Below are 18,766 nucleotides of genomic sequence, written 5' to 3'. Positions count from 1 at the left end.
TCAGGAGAAAGGAGAGCCTCTTAACTAGAGACAGTAAAGAAGAAGTCCTTTACAGCTTTTTTTAAAGTAGGAATAAGAATTAAGCCAATACCAGATACTTACAATGGTTGGGCCCAATTAGTGCTCAAGAGGTGAACCAAGTTTGCTCCTTCTCCTGGCTTACAGACAGTCTGGGGGTAATCGGTGCAGACAGGGCAGTTATTTTATACAAGCAACTGCCAGGTAGGATCATTAATATCTTAGCTTCCCTTCTGCTCAAAAATAATCATCAAAAAAAGACTCCATGAAACAAATGCACATACAGCGAATAAGCCATTTTATTTTTGTCCTGTGCGCTCACAATCTCTCTTCTCTCCCTGACAGGTCACAGATCATTAAAATAAAGGTTCTAAGAGGAAAATAATTTAAAACATACACTATGGGCTCCATTCCAACCTCCCTGCACCCAGCCACATCTCCACGACTTGTGCTTCATCTCATGCATATAAGAAAGTAAAGCCATTGAATCACAGAAGTTAAAGATGGAAGAGACCTGTTTGGTCCTAGCGAGTCCATCTCCTGCTGTTCAGCATGAGATCATGGCACAGTGAATATACTAACCAAGTGCCCTATCGTTCTCAGCGTGATGCACTCTGACAAGATGCAGCTGTTTTTAAAATAACCTGGAATACACATTTTAGACAGATGTCTTCTCTTGCAGTACTAGAATATGAAATTAGACTTCTCCAGGCTGTCTACAGCAGACCTTTGCTCTCACTTTTCATTGCAAGGTTACTTTCACTGCAGATCCTGCCTCCCTCCCCAAGTCCTCCATAGGATGCACATTCTCCATTCAGTGCTATGGCCTCACCCCATCTGACATGCACAGGACTGGCTAGGAAAGCCATTTTGCTTTTCAGTTGCTGGTAAAGTCAGTACACGCCCAGCTGTGCTATATTGTGAATACAGCTTCTAGGATTGTCTCAGTCTTACAGACCAAGATCAGCAGCGATCAAGGCACTACCCCCACCCCCCTTCTTAAAACAAAGGAAGTCAGACCAACACCTAGGGACAGAAGAGACTCTATCACGTGATCACACAGAGTTACACTGAGTCTTTATGGCAAAGAGAACACTGAGCAGCTTTGAACATTGGGGCTTCTCTCTCTTACTCAACACAAGCGTTCTAGAGCTTGTTGGGAAACCAGGGCTGAAGCCCTGAAAAACAAAGCATGGCTGAGAAACAGGAATCCTAACCAATGTCTATTTCTATAAGTGACAAGCCCACTTCATGGGGTAGGAACCCTCTGCTCCCCCTGTTGTGCTCTATACCAACCCAAATTGCTACACCTCAACCCCACATGCGTCTCCTTTCAGGCCATCCAGCAGCCAGTTCCCAAAGCTGCTGCAGCTAGAAAGAACTGGCTACAGACAAGCTTTAGACCCAAGCCCACCCACCCCTTTCCACCCTGGTTCCTCAGCCAGTCAGTGGGAGAAGACAGTGTTTGCATGCAGGCTACGGCTTGCCATCATCTAACGCCATGGTGCTGGCTCATTGGCAGTGACATGCTCTGAGTTTTGTGGGGGATACATCATCACATTGGTTCTATTAACCCTTTCCAGATCCACCTACCCCAAAGCTGTAGCACAGCTGCTAAGGTCCACTGCACATGAGGGTTAACAGCTCTAGAGATGGTAAGATAAGAGCTCTCCCACTTCTCCTAGCCCCATCTAAGGGGCCTCAGACTGGAAAGAGTTAATGAAAGTCACACCACTTTGTGTTTCCACTGGTCTGATCTAGGAAGGGAAATTGGTTAATCTGGAATCAAGTCAGGTTTTATATCACACACCAATGTCAAAACTGGTTCGGGGGGGGAAAAAAAAAAAAAACAACTACCTGAAGTCACAGAACTTTGGAAGTTCAGAAAAATGTCTCTCCTATAACTTTAAGTTCATTTGCTTAAATCTTTTTTTAAAGCCAGTTCCTAAACAGTAGTTTCTCCATCTTCTGCAGATTCTCACCACCAAGGATGCCAGCTTATTCCCCATACGCAAAGGATTCCAGGTTGTAGAGGGAGCTGGGCTCGCCTAGTTCACTGTGTGTTCCTCCCCGGTCACTCCCTGATGGGAGCCATCAGAAATTCAAAGTGCAGGTCCTGCACCCTCCATGTGCAGCAGTCTCTTCCTGTACACTGACCGGCAGCAGTCACGTTTTGAGAAGATATATTGGATAAGAAGGCATGAAAGTTCCTCTAGTACTTCCAGGCTCAGCCCTTCTCCAGTTTCTAACTTTAGTGAGCTCCCTCCTCCTCGCCCTGGCTCACTTCCTCCTGTCTTTCTGTTTCCTCTCCTTCCGCCTGGCCTGCTGGTCTGCCAAGGCGCGAGGTATCAAGATAACACTGCCATCGCTGGCATACTGTAGGGAGTATTGATTTGGAGAGTAGGGCTGGCCATTCTCATCACGCAGGCGCCCAAACACTTCCTGGTACAGGTTTTGCACCTTCTGTTTCATCTGGCGAATGGACTTGAGAAATTCCACCTTCTCCCTGAGCAGTTTGGACTTGTCCCTCTGCAAGTCTCCCACGTCCCGTTCTAAGTTCAGGATGGTGTCCAGTTTCCTCTTGCGGCAGTTTTGGGCAGCCATCTTATTCTTGCCCCTCCTCCTGATGTCCCGGATCAAGCTCAGCTGTGCCTCACTGAGCTGGTACTTGGAGAGAAGTTCATTGAACTCCTCCACTGGCAGGTTTATAATCTTGTCATTGGTGAAAGGGATCTTCATGGCTCTAGCTCGGTGCTCGTCCCGGCTCATCTGCTTATCCAGGAAGTCAGATTGCTTCTCCTTGCTCTCAGGTGCCATGTTATAGGTGTGGTTGTGACCAACATGCTCCAGGTAAGGCAAGTAGCGTAGTTCTGATGGATCTTGATAGCTCATGCGGCAGAACTTGCTGTACTCCGGTTGGTATCCAACTGCCCCTTCCGTTTCTTCAAAGTCCACATTTTCAGAGTCTGAGCTGTAGCCTACAGCTCCTTCCTCAGAAAAAGAGGAAGAAGAGGAGGAGGAGGAGGAGGAGGAAGAAGAGGCTTCTGAACTACTGAAAGAAACAGGACTATGGCTAGAGTCCAGAGAAAGCCCTGAGTCAGAATCAAACTCTTCTTCCAGCTGAGAGGCTTGCACTGGGTTGAAACCTTCTTCAATAGCCAAGTCCATCAAGCTGATCTCATCAAGCATGGCTTCATCTAGAAGACCCCCTAATGGATCTGGTAGTTCAGGGCCAGTTGTCTCGTTGACTGTGCTGTTCAGCTGTGGAGGGAAGAAGATCCCACTCAAGTTGGTAGATCCAAACGTGGTGTTGAGGCCAGTGGAGTTGTCAGGAGCCAGCTGGAGCAGAGCGGAGCTGCTAGCCACGGAGGGACTCTCAATCTCTGAGCTGAAGAGGGAGGAGAGGTCCTGTGTGCAGCTACCCAGAGATGCCTGATGCAGGCTGACATTCTGATTGATGGGAGTGTTTGGAGCTAGACTGTAGTTAGCAGTCAGCAGGTCTCCATTTGTGCCATTATACAGGATTTCAGCAGTTGTGTTGTTCACTTCCATAGCCTGAAAGAGATTAGAAGCAGTTCAACAAATGATCCAGCCTTGAGCACTGTCCTTCTCCCCCATTTCCTATGTGCACTGCAACCACCACCAGAGGCTAAAAATAGAAAAGAGAGGAGCCTGCAGAGATCATGGAGTGAGCTCGTTCCAGCAGCGCTCATGAGGTCTGGAGGATCTGGAAGATTTAAGACTCATGTTGCCAACACTAAGAAATTCCTGTCTCTCTCTGTTCCCTCTCCCCACCCCAAGACCGAGGCAGTTTTAAAACTGCACACTATGGGCCAAGCCGCAAGGGCAGCAGTTTTTGACCCAAAACTACAACTACACTCTAGATCTCAGCTGCTTGGAACAGCCATCAAACCACTAAAATGAACACCAGCAGCTTGAGATGGGGAGGGCACACACCAGGTATCACCCTCACCTAAACATTCAGCATGTTGACATATCCTTCAGCTAGCCCAAAGGGGATGAGATACCACATCCTGGAGGCGTATGCATCAAGCATTTCCAATAGCAATCCTGCTCTGCACCTACACACGGATCAGGAATGCCCACAATACACACACACACACCCCGCCATCAGTCCTGCTTCGGGTACCCACTGGAGAGAGAAAAGGGAGCAATGGGGACCCAGACAATTAACCACTGTAGAGCAATTAGCAAGAACTAACCTGCATTTCCATTATAGACATAAGGTCCTGCCACTGCTGCTCCAGATCGAATGGGGACTCTGTCTCCGTCAGAAGAGGAGACAGGAGGCCGCTCTGGATAACTGAAGACTCGCTTTCACTAGGCACAGCTTCATTTAGGTGGGAGGCATCTGCAGCTGGAAACTAAATACAAAGCAGTGTTCGTCCACATCTGGTCTGCCGAGGAGAGGCAGGTCAGCAAAGCCCTGAATGCCTTTCAGGCTCCACAACAGGGAACGGCTTTTCTTTTATTCAGACTGAGAACTAGCTGCGGTTATTCCCCTACAGTTCACTGCGAACTAATTAGAAACAAAGTCAGAAGCCCTTAATTAATTGTGACCATCTTCCCCACTGGCTGCTTCACAGGAGCTGTGCCTGGAGCCTCCTTAGACAGATTAACCCAATTTACTGCCAGTTTAGCGGTCTCCGATATTTGTCTTAAATGGGAGGCAAAAGGCATCAAATCCCAGTGCACCAACAAAAACAGGCTCTGGATCTGTCACGCTTAGAAATGAGTCATGGAGAAATGGTTTCCATTTTCAAGAATGCACAAACTCACCTCAGAGTTCTCCCCAAAGGGGAAGGTGGCTTCCAGCAACCTAAGGCACTCCTCCAGCGACAGGGCCGTCTGATCCACCACGCCAGGCACCTGGGACAACGAATCATTTCAGCACAGTTTACTGAAGGGTAAGGACCTCCCTAAAGGGTAGGACACCAAGGGCATCAGGGACCCAAATATCCAGAGTCCTCCACACTTTTGCATCAAGTTGCAATCACCATCCTGCTAGCCAAGGAGCACCTGCCATGACTTTCTGAAGCTAGTCAATACTCCTCCTAAATGGGCCAGGGTCAAATGAACTCTCGTTCGGGTTAGTTTCATGCTGACTTTTCTGGATTAGCTTCACTGACACGTGCTGCAGATAGACTCAGCTTCAAACTTCCTAGAGCCTAGGGAGGATTTTGCTCAGTGCCTACGCTCTCCCCCCGCCCCTGCTCCTCATTCACAACTTCTACAAAGAACCTACAAGCAGAACGGGAGCCAATGACTCCCACTCCCAAACCGCTCACTGGAATAAAGCCTTGTCAACATTCAAAGAGACTCTGGCCTTGTCTTGCTCTGTGTTAGTGACCATGGACCCTCCTGCTTATTTCCTCGCAGCAGATAATCAGGGTGCCAATAGCTTCCTGGTTATTTCCCCAGTTCACCTTTGTATTTGGTTGTCTCCAGCCTGGGAGACAAACTGTTCTCCAACATCACAGCCTGTCATCCAGATGGGTGATGGTCGTCTCCATGCCCTTTCTTAGCTCAACAGCCATTACCATCAGCCAGAAGGGAGGAAGAGTGTCCCCTCTAAAAATCACTCAGTGCCACTGCTAATAACAGCTAGCTGATGGTTCCCTCTCCTCCCCTGCTCAGTGGCACGAATCCCAGAACACCGCAATACACCCTGGAATGAGGGGTAAGCCCGACTGTTACCTGTGCAGGGAAACTCTCCCCCGTCTCTCCATCAACTAGCAGGTTTCTATCCAAGGTCTCGTTCCCTCCGCTCCTCCAGCTGTCCCCATGCTCTCTCCCATCACTCAGTTCTTTGTCCACTTCGCTCTCCTTCTGGCGATGGCTGTAGTCAAAAATCTCTCGCCCAGCGCCGAGATCAATATCCTGTCTCCACAGGATGTCAATCAAATCGATGTCCTGAAAGACACACAAGATTTCCTTCAGCACTTGGCAGGCTCATCTACACCCCACCATGGAGGGAAGACCCTCTTCTCCACTTGCCCCCACCCCCCTGTTCCTGCAGCACGTCAATCTCCCCAGACAAGCACCCCCTCCACCCTACAACACAATGCCCTCATTCCACCCAGATTCCTAACCACCCTTTCTGTACTACCCTGCATCCCCCCTACCAACACTCCCACCCGCGACAACACCTTCCTTGGGGCACAGTGCTCTCTCCCCACCCATCTATTAGTACTGGACACAGTTCCAACCTTCCATGATGGTTTCTTTCACGTACCGCCCCACCCCCATCGGGGACTCCAGACACCAGTGCTTCGCCCCTGCCTTGCACAGAGGCCAGCTGCTGCCCCTGCTTTGCACAAGAGCCTATGGTCATTTTGCCCGGCTAGGTCTCTACCAGCAGCTGTGCAAAGGAGCCAGGCTGGAGAAAGAACAGAACTCCATTGGAAAGCGACGTTAGCGCTCTCCTCCATGCTCCGCAGGGGCCTCCTCCCGTCTCAGGAAAAAGGGAGTCTGCAGCTTTAACTCCTCTGGGCTGCACGATGCCGGCTGGATGGCGAGGACCAATTGTCAGGCAGGATTGCTGCTCCACGGAGGAGCTTGCATCAGCCTGTGGTGCCATTCTCGACATTTGCATAAAGGGGTGGAGTGCACTGGAGAGGAAAAACCCTGCATTCCCAGCCACCTGATGCAACTGGAGAGCCTTGCTGCCAGCCTGCTCACCACTTGTCTACAGACAGCCGAGATGCCAGCCCTGCCCAGCCCATCACCTACAAATGAGAGACAGCGCAGCCTTCCAACTGAGATCCCCCCCCCACACACACACCCTGCCGGAACTTTAACCCCATTCCGAGAACTCTCATCTTCCCTCCCTCGACAGCCCCAGGGTCCCGGTGCAAAGAATCCGTGACCCCGAGTGTGACGGGAAAGGCCGGCTACCACCCTTCTGCTCCCTAGCATCAACATGATCAAGAACCCAAATGCCTCATCCCTAACCACATAGTATCAGGAATCTGCAAACATTTGTCTCTCTTCACAGCCACCACTACCCACAAGCCCCTCCCTCTAATGCAAGCCTAACCCAGGGCACACCCCTGAAAAGCAGCCTGTGCTGGTTCAAACCTCAGGGGCCTTTTAATATGACCAGGACCCAAGGCCCTACCCTAGAATTACCACCTAACCCTGGGAAGTACAGATTCCTCCCCACCCTGCCTCCCACATCATAGCATGGATGGTTTATCTTACTGAAAAATTGTGGCAGTCGACTTCACAGTTTGTCCATGAGCACTTAGCACCCCTTCCCCCACCTCAAAGCAAGGAGACAGGACATCTCTGCCTCCTTAAAAAGATTCTCCCTGCTCTCGTGAAAAAGGTTCCCCCATAGCTGCCATCACATTTGGGACTTACAGAAATGGACAAAAGGAATCCACAATACCCCCCCAGCCGCCCCGAAACACAACCAGGGCCCCCTAGACACCAGCCTTTTGTGAGGTCAATGTCACCATACACAATGTCTACAGTATTTAGGCTCTGTACTCCACGACATCCCAAATGCTACCGTGAAACCATCCCCTGACCCCCTTTCTGCCCTGAGCCTTCACTATCACACCCTCCCCAAAGACCAGTCCCCCCCCCAGGCCCAAATGTCTCTCGTCAGCCTCAGCAAGGCCCCTTTCTCCGACTACCCCCGCTACCCTGTGCTCGGCTCATACACCTGTCTCCTCGAGACAAGACTTCCTAGGTCTCTCCCCAGCCTCGCCTGGAGCAGCAAGAAAAGGGTTAAGGTAAGTGATACCTTTTTCATGTCCCCAGCTGCTGCTCATGGAGCTGTCCCTGCAGATCATGGTCTATGTGGGGCGCATTCCAGGCAGGCAGAGCTGAGAGACCCGGGCACGGTGCCGCACAGACATCTCCGAGTTCAGGGACGGAGCGTTGTTTGGCAGGCCGGACCCCTGGTTGTTTGCAAGCCCCCCCCCCCCAACCGCATGTGATCCACAGGTGCTGTGCTCCAGCCAGCCCTCAGCCCCAGCCCCAGCCGTGGGCCTCGCTTGTTGCTTAGGCAGGAGTTGGCCCGAATCCCCACCCCCTGCTCATGGCTGAGGCTGCAGCGAGACCCAATCCCCCTCCTCCCCTCCCCCGCCTGCCTGTTACCTAGGCTGCGGCGCGAGCCAATCCCCTCCCCCAGGTCACCGCGGAGGATGCGGAGGGAGCCAGTCTCCTCCCTCCGCTTGTTACCTAGGCTGCGGCGCGAGCCAATCCCATGCCCCGGGTCACTGGCGAGGATGCGGAGGGAGCCAGTCTCCGCCCCGCCCCCTGCGCTCGTCACCTAGGCTGCGGCGAGAGCCCGGCTCCGCCCCCCCGGTCGCTGTGGAAGCTGCAGCGAGGAGTCTCCCCCTCCCCCCTTGGGCTCAGCTGCTGGGGCCTGTGTCTCCTTGAGGAGACGCGCCCACGCCAGGGTGCCCCACCCACCGCTCCCTGGGATGGTGCAGTGGGGAGGGAAGCGTCAGAGGGATCTCTCCTCCTCTCCCCCCCCCCCCAGTGAAACTGACAGCAGCTCCAGGCAGTGACACCCCACAGGAGGGCTGGGCCGGGCTGCCAGGAGGTTGGGCCCAATGGCACCTTTGCCAGGATTCTTTACATTCTCCAGGGAGGTTACCAGCAGCTCGGCTCCCCCCTTGGTCACAGGCCAAGTCTTCCCCCCCCCCGGCCCGGATAAACCGGGGACCCAGCTTTGGCGTGGTAGGGCCCCACATCCTGCAAGACCAGACCCCACTAGGAAACGGGCACCTGGCCTCCCCTACCATAGGGGGGGGAAAAATAGGTCAGAACCAGAGACAGGGTGTCTGTGCCATCTGCACATGTGCAGTGATGTCACTGGGAGATTGGGGAGGATTTGCACATCATATTTACATGCCGGATGAGAGCATGAGCCTTGCCACTGAGTCAGTCATGGACCTGCACCCATCCTTCCCGCACCAGCAGGAGGGGAGCGAGTTAGAAATAGGAACTGCTATGCCAGTCAGACCAGTAGTCTATGTATCCCCAGTGGTGGCCAGTAACAGATTCTTCAGGAAGGTGCTTCAGTCCTCACATTGTACAATTATGGAGTAAGCTGCCCATAAGAGACGTTTCTTCCTAACCCTTGGCAGTTAGCATTTGGCTTATGCTATGAAGCAAGAGGTGTTTATCTTTATATCAGTGGCTCTCAACCTTTCCAGACTACTGTAGCCTTTTCAGGAGTGATTTGTCTTGCATACCCCCTAGTTTCACCTCACTTAAAAACTACTTGCTTACAAAAATCAGACATAAAAATACAAAAAAGTGTCACAGCCAATAGTACTGTAAAATTACTGACTCATTTTTACCATATAATTATAAAATAAATCCACTGAATATAAATATTGTACTTACATTTCAATGTACAGTGTCAGAGAAAAACCTCTGCTTCCACAATAGTATATAGAACAGTATAAACAAGTCACTGTCTGTATGAAATTTTAGTTTATACTGACTTTGCTAGTGCTTTTTATGTAGCCTGTTATAAAAAACTAGGCAAAAAATTAGATGTGTTGATGTACGCCCTGGAAGACCTCTGCATACCACCAAGGGTACATGTACTCCTGGTTGAGATCAACTGCTTTATATCTTTTGGCCAAATAACTGTGTATGTTCTCATTTTCTAGATAAAGGTCTAATCCTTTTTTCGAGCCTGCTAAGTTTTGGCCTCACTGATATCTTGGGGCAGTGAGTTCCACAAGTTAATTACGTGTTATGTAAACTGTTTTATCGGTTTTTAATTTGCTGCTGTTCAATTTCACTGGCTATCCCCTTGTTCTTGCATTATGGGTAGGGCTGCAGATTTGTCACAGCATTTAATAAAAAAAATCAGAGCAGCCATGGTAAATGTTGTAAGAGTCACAGATTCAGTCACTGCTCCATAAGCTTTGAGTAAAAATGCCCTGAAAAAAAGAGGGGGCACTGACCACGCACAATAGAACCTTCCGCACCAGCTCGGCCTGAGGGGGGAGGAAGGCTGGAGACAGAGCCTGCTCCGCACTCATCCCAGGGAAGGGCAGCTCCCAGAGTGGAGATGGAGCATATCCTGCACTCACCTCTGGCCTAAGTTGCTCCTGCATCCAATGAGGCTGGGCCCAGCACCATGCTCTGGGTATTGTGACCTGGTCACAGCACTGCGTAGGTTTGACCTATCCCCTCCATCATGACGAAGGGGCATCTTAGCCAAATCTGATTTGTGTTGCAACCCCACACACATGATCGTACTGCCCAGAGAAGGGAGCTGGGCCCAGCCCCGTGGGATAGAAGCTGCTGCCGTGAGGCAAGTCATGGGCGCACACACACACACACAAAAAAAAAAAAACCCCACAAAGGACGACATTGATGAACAGGAAAATCACCCGATCCTTGACTTTTTCCCCTGCTGTGACAAACCTGCAGCTTTAGTTATGGCAAAGAGGGAAAGGAAAAACAAGAGTGCCCAGTTTACCTTCTCTATACCATTCATTATTTTCTCTCTCATGTCCCCCTTATTTGTCCTCTCTAAACTTAAGTCCTAATCTTTTCAATCTCTTTATATGATATTCTGTACAAGTTCCAAATCATTTTAGCTCCATGTCTGGATCCCTTCCGTTTCTGCTATGTCCTTTAGTTATCACAGCCCCCACCCCCCCAAGCTGTATGTACAGGGGACAAAACCTGCCTCCCCGTGGAGCTTGATGGAAAAGTCCTGCACATCCTGAAATATCCACTTACTGATCCAAGTCATAACATCTGGATTGCAAGCTAAAGTCTATAACCCCGGAGCTAACCCTCAGTACCTGTAGTCTCAGCCTTTCTCCTCTAAATACACCAGTACTTGGAGGCCTCTCAGAAGAACCAGCACTTAAAGTGGATGCAGTTTACAGTCTTGTGGCGAATTAGAACTCAGAACAGAGAGTGAGTAGACCTTAATTATATTTCCAGCTCCCCCTCGGACTTGCTGGGCAACTCACTGAGCCGCTCTGCGCCCTTGTTTCACCATCTGTGTAAAATGACAAATACTTGGTACGTACATTGGATTTTGCATCCACAGACCTCAAAGCACTTTAACAAAATGGATGGATGTCGTTATCCCCATTTTACAGATGGGTAACTGATGAGTTACCCTCTTTGAAAGAGCTTTTACATCCACAGAAACACTTTGTAAGCAGTAAATACTATTTCAATATTTAAAAGGAAGTTCTATATAACCTTGACCTATCCCTGTCTAACATTGCTTGGACTGGGAGGTGCAGACACCTAAATCCTCTCAAGCCCCCCCTCCCAAAAAGAGAGCCCCCATTATCCCTCATCACTAAGGTTAACAGAAACAGTATGTCCTCAGCTGGTCACTTTATCTGGTTGCTGTCCCTTAGGAACTGACTGTAAACAAGTCAGTTCTATGCAGACAGCCAAGTGTAAGAAGATCTTACCCACGTTCTAATACCCTGTTACCAGAGTACTGGTTGGAGGGGGGCTTTGTCATACTGGGATAATACCCAGCACCAGCAGTTCGTCACATGTTCCACTTGGTGGGTATTTTTATCCTCTTGTTGTGGAAACGTTATAGGGACATCGTAATCCACAGGGCCAATCTTTTCAAAGATCAGCCAACAGGACAACAATTCCCTCCCCCATGCTGTGCTGGAGAAGAGGAAAAACCTCAGACAAGAGACACTGAGGACAAAAAAAAACCCCTGCCCTTGGGATGCTATAGTAGCAAAACAGCAAGAAAGAGCAAGCACTGGGATGCTCCTGAATATAACCCTCACCAGGATACACCACCGTTTACAGACCAGGATAGCAAGACAAATTCCAAGTCAGAACCATCCTCAAAGCTAATCAGAACAACGAAACAGAGAGTGTCTTGCACCATACCACAGGGTGAGCTCCAGCTCCAAGATACAATGCATTTCCCCCACAGCAAGATCTGGTCTGGACCATAAAATGTTGCCACTCTATTCAGATTGTAAGTCCCAGGAGAAGACCTGGGAAATGTGTCTCCCCTACTTCTGCAATTGTCTGCCTAACACTATCCTCCTGTCTGCTTCCCACAGGATATAGGCAGGAGAGTCAAACCTCCAGCCCGTCTCAGGTGAATTCCAATTATAGTGTCTACCAGGAACCGCACAGCACAACAGCACACCTGACAGAAAAGCTTTTAAGTCCCTCTACATTTACCAGCCATACAGCTAAATGAGGTTCAAGGTTCCAGACAAAGAAAAATGATCACGTAGATAATGCTTGGAATCATGCTTTGTAGCTTCACATCAGCTGCAAGTACAGTCTTGTCCACCCCTTGGGGAACATAGGGAGGTATAATAATACAATATATGGAGATATACCTATCTCATAGAGCTGGAAGGGACCCCAAAAGGTCATTGAGTCCAGCCCCCTGCCTTCACTAGCAGGACCAACGTATGAAGTGCATGTTCATCAGGAGAGGAGGGACTGGGAGGCAGGATTTCCTAGCACTGCATGCCATCAGGGCTGAACATAAATGGGTTGGGGGAGTGGAGGAGGAGAAAGAAAAAAAAAAAAAAAAAATCAGGAAAGTGCCATGTCCCAAAGGAAGTCACAGCGCATCTTCTGGATGCACGTTTAAAGAGAAACTCTACAAGGTGTGAGCCAGACTTCTTAGTGAAAAATAGAAAAGATGGGAGGAGAAAACATGCACTTGAATATGTAGAATACAGAAAGAAAGGGTTAGCGATCCCCTCCGCCCCCCCAACAAGAAGCAATTATAGTAGTCCAGAGAAGTACACTTTCCAGAAGGCTTGAATCTGGATCATCCAGGAGACTCATTTGCAGCAAATCCAGTTTGAGCTGGCCAGGTTTGCAGCAGGGTCACTGCATCCTGCATATGGAGAGCTTACAATTGGATTGATATTTAATGCACAATTTTAGTTTAAAAAAAAATAAAATAAAAAAATACAGCTGAGCAGGCATTAGGAAACCAGTGATACCACCAACCTACAGACCAAACAAATCGGCAGTAGGATTCTTCCTACAATCCATACACTCTGCCTCCTCTCACTCCTCTAACTACGGCTTCCTAAATACCACCCCCACTTTGTATTTATATAGTATTCGTCATCAAAAGATCTCCAGGTACATTATCCCCATTCTAAAGAGGGAAAACCCCAGGCACAGAGAAGGCTGGTCTTGTCGTGAAGCCATAGGATGGGAGTGGGAGATCTGAATTCCTTTCCCCACTCTACCACAGACTGTTGACCTTAGGCAAGTCACTTCAATCTGTGCCCCAGTTTCCGATTTGCAAAATGGGAGTAAGTATACACGTCAGTCACTGGACTGGTAAGAAGCTAGATTCGTGACCACTTGTGTAAAGTGTTTTGAGATCCTCAGATGGAAGGTACCATTAATTATTGGCTTGTCCAAAGTCACACAGAAAGTAATTAGAAATGAAAATACCTCTTACTTTCAGTCCCCTACTCTAAACACTAAGTAACATTGCCAGACTTAGCTCTCTCAGGCCTAGTCTTCACTTACCGGCTGGTCCGGCGGCACGCCATCGATGTTCTGGGATCGATTTATCGCCTCTGGTTAAGACGCGATAAATCGATCCCGGAAGTGCTCACAGTCGGCGCCGGTACTCCAGCTCGCCGAGAGGAGTACGCGGCGTCGACGGGGGGAGACTTCCAGCCGCGTCTGGACCGCGGTAAGTTCGGACTAAGGTACTTCGAATTCAGCTACGTTATTAACGTAGCTGAATTTGCGTACCTTAGTCCGAAGTCCGGACTAAGTGGGGACCAGGCCTCAGCCTTTGTTCCTTCCCCTAGCAGATGCCCTTTCTAGTGGATAGGGGAAGTGTCTCATATTCAGGCAAGCTATGCTCCATGCAGGCTTCCAGTGGCAAGATTATGCCATTAAGTACATTATCAGATCTGAAGAAAGTTTCACCTTTTTCCTCTCCTGGATGAACACTTTCACATCAGAGAGACATTTATGCTATTTCCTGCCTGTAGCTATACTGAAATCACATGACAGAAGTTCCAGACGGCCTCAACAGTTGCCTGCAAAATTCCCCTGCTTCTGACTCCAAAGAGCTGCCTCTAAGCTTCATCACAGGAGATTAGGGATCAGGACAGTTGGGAAATCCCCATGCCTACTCCCCACCATACATAATGGCGTGTCTGAGCGGCACAGTTTAGGAGAGAGGCTGTAGCATCCATGCAAACATTCTCCACTGGAATCCATCACTAAAAGCAGTACAATACAGCCCCAGGGAAGCGGAGTCTGAACATGCCTTGCCAAAGAAACCGAATGGAAAGTAAGAGTAGCAACTGCTGGGGGGTCAGACACATGACTCTGTCATAGCAACTGGGAGAATACACTCAGCTGGAAAAAAAGCCACTTTCTAATTCACCATCCTCCCCACTCTATATTGGCAACCAAGCTGTAAACATTATTTGGACAAACTCCAGAGCCAAGTAATCTACCACCCAGGTGACTCATGGGATGAAACTGTTACCCAATACTGGGAAAGAGAAGGTAATATTGTGTCATTCCCATAAATGCAAGTCTGCACTCAAACTGAATTATTGACTAGCCACCCAATTTCAGACCAAGACACAGCGCACATCAAGAGAAAGTGCCCAGAACCACCCAACCTTAATATTAAGGGGCTCACAGACTAAGGGGCCTGATATTCAGAGGTGCTGAGTACACACGTGGAAGCTACGCACCGCTCAACGTTACGCTCCAAACTACTCCTCTCCCATGGAAGTCCTCAAACGGTTCCCTTTCTTTGGCATGCATCTTTTATAGAAGAAGGTGCTGCCTACCTCTTTGGTCAAGTCTCCATTCCCTGGAGGAGCCACTGCTCCTAGGTCTTCCAATTCTTCACCAAATCCTTGCTCAGGTCCACTCTCCCTCACGCCGTTGTCAGGACTGGTCCCATCTTGCAGGCCACCGCTGTTCTCTAGGGTGATGGCTGGGCTGGGCTGGGCACTGGACACAGAACCTTCGGGGTCTCTGTGCACCAACCAGGCATTTACTTCAGTGGTGGGCACCTGAAACCTGTCCAGGGCCCTCACCTGGTTGAGAAGCCTGCGGGCTGTGAAATAATAGTCCAGGTCTACACTTTTCGGATGGATGCCATATCCGTCCAAGGTGTTCCGCAGGTTGTGGAACTGGGTCTGGGTGTAAGCAGAGCTCTGGCCCAGAATGATTTCCCTCAGAGGGGGAAGCTGCGAGTTCAGGTAGGTATCCACGTCCACACGAACGCCTATCAAACTGAGTAGAATGGTGAATTGGATGAGTCCTTCGGTGAAATATTTCTTCAGAGAAAGCATTTCTGGAGGAGGAAAAAAAGCAAACATAGGTGGAAGGTTTAAAAAAAAAAAAACCAACCACAGCCAATAACTAAGAGCTCAAAGTATCATAATTCACCAAGATTAAGAGTTTAAGGAAAATTCAAAACTTCAGTTTTAGGTTCTCTTGAACAATCAGGAATTAAAAAAAAGGTCATCAGGTTACTCAGACGAGCCAAATTAATGATCTAAATCTCCAGAGAAAAGAAATTATACCCCAGTAAACAACCTCCACTCTCCCCTCCTCTTCAGAACCGTAGCTATTTGATAACAGTCCACGAGGCTACATAGAAACCCACGTGACTTACTGTCTCAAAAGTCCACATGCAGTCACTTCCTCTAGCCTTCCTGATTCCCCACCCTGCTTCCAGAGCGGGGTGTATTCTCTGTGACAGGTGGCGGCGTCTTCTCTCCCTCCTCCTGCTTTGAGAAGCTTCCTGAAGGAAGCTTGAAGAGTGGAAGGCTTCGACCAAAGAAGGGTTCAACGGCTCCTCCAATCCTGGCTGTGATTTCATCAGAAGCTGAAATATAACCAGAGAACAAACACGGTAAGATGCTGACGAGACATCACCCTCTGCATTACATATGCAGTTACTATACTCGGAAGTATCAGTTTCACCACTGCACACAAGCCATGTACAAAATAAAATCTATTTCCCTCAAAAGGATGGTTTGCTGGCTAAATAGCTGCAAACACACATAAAACAAAGGTTATCTTTTGAATCAATATTGTCTGAGTTCCCCCTCCCTACTCTATTCTTAGGCTGGTGCGTCAGCTTCCACTCTCGGGAGCAGGAATTCAGCTCTGACTCCCTTTCACTCCAGTTTTCAGCGAGATTATAATAATCCAACAGGGGCTTTCTGTGGCAAATAAGCAACTGTGAATACTGCACAGCCAATGAGAACAACATTGCAACACACTAGGGTTTGCTATCTTCCTATGCAGTCCTTTCTCCTCTGCTGCCCATCACTCACAAGGGAACTTTAAAAAACAAAAAACATGCTTATGATGCCTCTATTCCACAATGTGACCTTCCTGGGCAATTCACCACACAGCAAGTGTCCCAGCTGAGGAGAGTGCAGCCCCTAATTTTGTAGCAAAATGTACCCCCACCATCTGTCCCTTCAAACACCTGTCCCAGTTCAATGTATTTTGAGGCTGTCAAAGGGTACACCCCTATTTTTCTCCTCCACCCAGCATCTCTGGGTTGTTGGTTTTTTTTTATAGATTTCAAAGGTTGCCAGGTGTGGACTCATCATCACCTGAGGATTGTTTGTTGATGGATATCTTTTCTCAACTCCCAACATGGGCAGGAGTGGGAGGAGTGTTTAAATTAACGTCTAATCCCAAAATCTCAGCTGTCCCTTCTGCAACCAAGTAATCCATCAGGGCAAAACAAGCACAATTTCAATTCCCCACCTCCACCTCATTTGTTACAAGCAAACATATAATTAGGTTTGGCAGAATTCTTCTTTTACAATTTCAACAGATAAAATTGATATTATTTCTTTTAGCATTTTTTCAATTTTTATCAATTTAAATTTTCACAGTTGGGGGAAATTATGAGGAGGACCAGACAATTATTTAGTGATAGCAGATATTGAGATTTGAGATTCAAAAAGTTAACACTTTATAACCGTTAAAATCCAAATTGTCAACACCACATGTAAAAATATACAGAGTAAATAACCTTAAATCTAACTAACAAATTCTCAAGCATTGTCTAAGTGTTGATTATCATCCATCAAAATATTTTCTTGTTAGTTTGTGTATACAGTAAAATCAATATTTACTGCATTCACCGACAAAACCCTAATTCTTCCAAGCCTACATATAATTACAGCCCAATTTTTCTGATTTATCAACTCACTCACATGTCAGATCTCAGTTAATTAATCCAGTAGCCAAAACATTGCCTTTTGTACTGGAAAACTTTTGATTTCAGTCACTCAGAAACTGAAAGTAACAGGGCGCCCCTCCCCACCAGGTTTCAGTTTCCTTGTGACCCTTTAATCCCAGCATCTAGGTCACCATGCTTTTCTGAGCTTTTCAGTCCCTCTAATAACAATTTCATCCTCCTAAATCTTCCCAAAGACGCACCCCACCCTCAAGGCACATGGGAGAGCATCAGGAACTCCACCAGTGCTGAACACTAAAGTAAAATTCATGAGACTATAGTATGGGGTTTCCCATCGCTTATTTAAATAGCATCATGGGGTGCAGGTTACTCAAAGCCACATGTTACTTAAGTCTCTTCAGTCCCCAGCCATTCAAAAAACCCTCACCCCTTAACAAATCCCCCCCCCCCCCGTTTTCCTACACCCCTTTATCTCCTACAACTCTCTAATTCACTGACCCCCATTTCTGATCCCACGGAAAAGACAATCCCCGCCCCCCAACCCACCAGGGGGAACACACTCCTCTCGCGCTTCCCATTAGAACTGCCCCATAACACTACTTAGGGGCCTCCTAACGCCCGCCCCAAACCTTTTACCCCATATTTCAGAGGGAAAGTTCAACGCCCCCACATGCACCAGAGGGGGGGGGGAAATCTCCCTATAGCCGCCCCCCCGAGTTCTGGTCTCCCCTTATCCCCCGACTGCCCCATAGATACACACACACCCGTACATACACCGCCTACCCCTCTTCATATTACCCCCAGCTACCCCACTACCCCCCCAGCAGCCCCTTGCCCTATTCCCCCTTCAGCCTCACCCTAAACTTACCCCTGCCTCCCCCCCGCCCCACTCCACTCTCCCCCCACACTCCACTTCCCCTCCCCCCTTCTGCGCCCCCCTCCCCACACTCCACTTCCCCTCCCCCCCTTCTGCGCCCCCTCCCCACACTCCACTTCCCCTCCCCCCTTCTGCGCCCCCTCCCCACACTCCACTTCCCCTCCCCCCCTTCTGCGCCCCCCTCCCCACACTCCACTTCCCCTCCCCCCCTTCTGCGCCCCCCTCCCCACACTCCACTTCCCCTCCCGCCTTCTGCGCCCCCCTCCCCACACCCCACTTCCCCTCCCCCCTTCTGCGCCCCCCTCCCCACACCCGCTTCCCCTCCCCCCTTCTGCGCCCCCCTCCCCACACTCCACTTCCCCTCCCGCCTTCTGCGCCCCCCTCCCCACACCCGCTTCCCCTCCCCCCTTCTGCGCCCCCCTCCCCACACCCCACTTCCCCTCCCCCCTTCTGCGCCCCCCTCCCCACACCCCCCGGCCCCCCGGCCCGGGCCGCTCGCCGGTACCCGATCTCCGCGCTCCTCAGCCGCGACCCTCCCGGCCCCACAGGCAGCCACCGCCGGCCGGCCGGGCCCACTCTCAGCAGCACCAACAGCCGCTTCCCTGCCACCGCGGGCCTGAGCCCGCCCACGCGCGGCATCCCCTCCAATCCGCCACCGAAGGGAG

The 18,766-nt window shown here is 49.6% G+C and overlaps 1 protein-coding gene across 3 annotated transcripts in view; it reads right to left on the bottom strand.

Moving 5' to 3' along the window:
- Positions 1–18,766, bottom strand: part of NFE2L1 (NFE2 like bZIP transcription factor 1) — a 25,251-nt gene extending 6,485 nt beyond the window's left edge. Inside the window, exons 1-7 of one of the 3 annotated variants that reach the window (XR_006173061.2) lie at positions 18,607–18,766; positions 15,674–15,886; positions 14,838–15,349; positions 5,737–5,952; positions 4,819–4,908; positions 4,242–4,403; positions 1,876–3,573 (exon numbers count right to left, since the gene is read on the bottom strand). Coding sequence is in view for 2 of the 3 variants with exons in the window: in XM_005301885.5 (XP_005301942.2) it covers positions 2,299–3,573; positions 4,242–4,403; positions 4,819–4,908; positions 5,737–5,952; positions 14,838–15,347 (2,253 nt within the window). In the remaining variant the exon portion in view is untranslated. Of the gene's footprint in view, positions 1–299; positions 3,574–4,241; positions 4,404–4,818; positions 4,909–5,736; positions 5,953–7,792; positions 8,135–14,837; positions 15,350–15,673; positions 15,887–18,606 lie in introns of those variants that run through there. The other 2 variants (XM_005301885.5, XM_008162690.4) reach the window with 2 other exon arrangements.

The sequence above is a fragment of the Chrysemys picta genome, chromosome 24 (assembly GCF_011386835.1).
Source record: "Chrysemys picta bellii isolate R12L10 chromosome 24, ASM1138683v2, whole genome shotgun sequence".
NCBI classification, from domain to species: Eukaryota; Metazoa; Chordata; order Testudines; family Emydidae; genus Chrysemys; species Chrysemys picta.
This window is presented reverse-complemented; position numbering and strand designations above follow the sequence as displayed.